Source organism: Ischnura elegans, chromosome 6, assembly GCF_921293095.1.
Source record: "Ischnura elegans chromosome 6, ioIscEleg1.1, whole genome shotgun sequence".
Taxonomy (NCBI): domain Eukaryota; kingdom Metazoa; phylum Arthropoda; class Insecta; order Odonata; family Coenagrionidae; genus Ischnura; species Ischnura elegans.
Window position 1 is genome coordinate 72,745,542 of NC_060251.1, and position 3,942 is coordinate 72,749,483.

General features: G+C 38.5%; 1 protein-coding gene across 1 annotated transcript; it reads right to left on the reverse strand.

Annotated features, from left to right (window-relative positions):
- Positions 1-798: 798 nt before the first annotated feature.
- LOC124161396 lies at positions 799-1,766 on the reverse strand. The gene is made up of 2 exons (XM_046537714.1): positions 1,692-1,766; positions 799-1,575 (listed from the first exon to the last, which is right to left on the reverse strand). The coding sequence occupies exons 1-2, from the start codon at positions 1,764-1,766 to the stop codon at positions 799-801; spliced, it is 852 nt and encodes a 283-aa protein (XP_046393670.1).
- Between the last annotated feature and the right edge of the window lie 2,176 nt (positions 1,767-3,942).

The following is a 3,942-nucleotide window of genomic DNA, read 5'->3' on the forward strand; positions in this document are numbered from 1 at the left end:
GGGACTATTGCTGGTTCGCGGGAAGCGAGGCTGATTGTTGCACAGAGGTAGGCGTGCAAGTCCGTTGACCCTGCTCCGAACGTGGATCAAAGAAATATAATGCACTCTACCCATTTCTTGTACATTTAAAGTATTTTCTTCTAAATTATATTGTAATTTAACCGTTCTTCATGCAGTAACAATAATCCATATCTACTGTCCGCGTCAAAATGATATGCCGCTGTACTTTGCAAATTTATATCTGGGTTTGTGCGCATGCTACAACAACGAGTAATGCGTCGTTTCAAAGATAATTTTATTCTTAATTTTGAGTTTATTTTTTAAATGTGAAGTCAAAATTGTGGACACGCATGTACAATAAATGACTCCGCGCACCCTAAAATTTGCCGTTTTGTCAACCTCAGCAACTTTGTAACTCAGCCTAGGAAAAACTACTAGGTCTGCAGTATTCATCTTTCACAATAAGTAGCGAAAATTACTGGAGATGCATATAAAGGCCTTTTCATACTTTTGAAACGCATTGTTTGTTATTAATTAATGAAAATATTTAAACATTATCTAGTCCTACAATGTCTTAGGAAAGAAAAATTAAACTGATAGAAACACTTTTTAATTTATTTGTAATTTTTCTATGATACGATAATACTGGATTTATGCGTAGCAACAATTTTATACGGACATTACAAAAAATACCAACTCCTCAAGTACGATACCACCAAGTCTGCTCAAAGAAATATAATGTACCGTACCCATTTCCTGTACATATAAATATTTTCCTTTCATATTTCATTTCCCGAATCAATCCTCATCGCTGCTACTCCAAGAATTGCTGCTTTCGTCCTCCAAGTTGATAATAATGGGTTCGGTGAATTCCTCCACCAAACGGTCCTTTATCCAGTAGTAGTCTTCTATTTTTTTAACATGCTCCACAGCGTTCTTCCACGTCGACACTGTTACGTCTCCAAGAGCCTGAACACAAAGCTGAAGAACATCTTTGATCTTATGTGTTTTATTGTTCTTTGCCACCCAGTTTTTGACCCACGCCCAAATTAATTCAATAGCATTAAATTCACAATGTGCGACTGGAGTCCACAGAAGTTTTACCCTTTTCCCACTTTCCTGAATGACAGTATCAAGGAGATACCTAAAGGTTTTAAATTTCCATTTTCCTAACTCGATAAGTTCACTTTTTGTTAAAGATTCATAATTATCTTGGGTACCATCTTCGTTGACAGCTGGCTCGATGCGATTCTTAACAAGCCAGTCAATAATTTCTACCTTTGTCCACTTCAAATTAGGATTCTTTGTCTGAGGATCCTGCATGGTGTGATAGGGAGCTTGATCAATTACCAAAACTGATTTTTCTGGCAGATGCCTTAATATTCTTCTGAAATACTCCTCGAAATGGAGAGCATTCATCTCGGAGTGATAATCTGCACTGTCCTTCTTCCCTTCGAAGACGAGCATTGTTTCTTCCTCGGGTTGAAGAAAACCACTTTCACTTCCAACGTGCAGAATAATCACTCGCCTTCCTGCTCCCGAAGGTGTCAAAATTCCACCTTTCCAGCCATTTACCTGTAATAGTGATAATTATTGATTTCATTATTACGCATGATGATTAAATTAAATGTGAAATTGGAAAATTCTCGATAAATATGCGAAGTTTATTATGGAAATTTGTGATTATTTACCTCTTGAATTATTCCTCGATCAAAATCAATTCCACCTCTGATTTCATTAACTTTCTCCTGCCATGCGTATTTCATAGTATGGTTAGCACCGCACCACGTTTCATCACAATAATACACTAACCAGCCTGACGCACGCAGTCTTTTAATGGTTCGGAGGAAAAACATTCGTTGATCTACCACTCGCGGATTTTCCAACAGCACGGGCTTATTTTTTAATTTCCGGAATGAGAACCCTAGCCTTTTCAGCCACCTCAGCATGGTACTTGAGCTTATGTCCGGAAAATCCTCCAGATCCGACTTCAATCCATCCAGAATTTTGATGACTGTCGGAAATTCTTTCTTGTGATAAAAATCATGCACTTTTCGGCGAATAACTCCTTGGGTGAATTCATCGAGCACAATGCGCGATCGTCCGCAACTTATTTTCGGCGAAGACACTTCACCATCGGCACTTTCTCTTTTTTCTTTCATGACCTTCCGTACAGTCTTCATACTCACACCTGCACAAATTGCCGTATTGTACACCACTTTTTTGGTATCAATAACCAAATCACCTGATTTTACCTTGTCAAAAAACTTATTAATGTTGGCGATGGTAACTTTATCGTGTCTTCTCAAGTTTTTCGGTCTCTCTCTTTCACTATTTTCCTCGTTAGAATTAATCGTTCTTAGATTTTGCAGTCTGAGGACACTTCTCTTTATGGGAGGTATATTTTACACACAGAATATTCAGTCAAACTGAAAGAGTAAATGCCTTGCAAAAACTTACTTTCCACTGCGACAATGGAAGGAGGGTATGGTAACCATGGAGGTTGTAAATATTTACAACCTCCGTGATGGTAACAGATGACAATGTAAATAGAGGAGAATTCCAAAATTAATGTCCTTCTGATAAAACGGCAAAGAAAGGTGAAAATACGTAGGCACCGTAGATGGGAGTATAAGAAAGAATAGCCACACGCTGGGCGCCAGTGGCACCGACTCCATGGAGCTTGAGGGGGCTCGAGCCCCCTCAAAAATTCGTTTGCAAAAATTCGAAAAAATGTGTCAGGCTTGTCGATTTTGCCCTGAGTGTCCAGGTATCGAGATTGTAGTTATAAGGGTTCTAATGTTGATCATATGACTCCTCTAAAATGCTTAAAAAAACTTAAAACTCACTACTTATAAAATTTCCCGGGGAAAGATCCCCGGTTTGGACCCCCTCAATATTTTATGTAAGTCGGCGTCCCTGCTGGGAGCATAAGGAAGCGATGTGAGTGGATCAAAGATGGATGAATAATATTGAGATGGTTAATGAGCCCGAATTATCAAAGCCGTGCGTAGGGGTTTTAAGGCAGGCCAAGGCTTTTCGACCTTTACTACCTTTTTTAAGTATTTGTAGGGAAGTTGTGCCCTCGTATTGTCTCCTATGTGCCTTGTCTCCTCGAGGCCACGCTTACTTCGTCTTTCGAAGCGCACTCACCTTCGGAGGGTTTGGACGCGTGGCGGGAGGTGCGGTACGGGCATGGATGGGTTTCACGAATTTAAACCATTAAAACCGCACAAATGGATTCCAAAGTAGGTTAGAAATAGCATTTTCTGGTTGTTTAATGGATTTCAAAGTATGATTTTCCGTCGCTATTTACATTCTCCTGGCTTTTATCTCCTGGTGTGAGCAGAATTAGCAACGAAAATTCTTAAAATAATTAAAAGAGGGCCACTTTACTGAATGGAAACAATCAGTAGTAAGCATGTTAATCATACACGGTTGATTTACTTAAAAGTTTGATTGATTAAACGTCACAAAGCTTCCTGAAGCTCGAAGAAAAATGTTTCAGTCGCAGTTCACTCGAATGCTATTCTTGAGTTTCGCGCGCAAGACGTGGCAACGCAGTATTCGTTCACTCCGGCGTATTTTTTTAATGTCCATATATGATTTATGCTAAGCATAAATCAAGTATTATCGGATCATAGAAAAATTACAAATAAATTAAAAAGTGTTTCTATTAATTTAATTTTTTCTTTCGGAGTAAATTGTAGGACTAGATAATGTTTAAACATTTTCATTAATGGACAAAAAACTATGCGTTTTAAAAATACGCCAAAGCCATATTATTTATCTACATTGACGTGTACAACTTATATTGGAATATGAATGCTGTAAACCAATTAGTTTTTCCTAGGTTGAGTTACAAAGTTGCTGAAGTTGACAAAACGGCTAATTTTAGGGTGCGCGGAGTCATTTATTGCACTCGCGTGTCTACATTTTTGA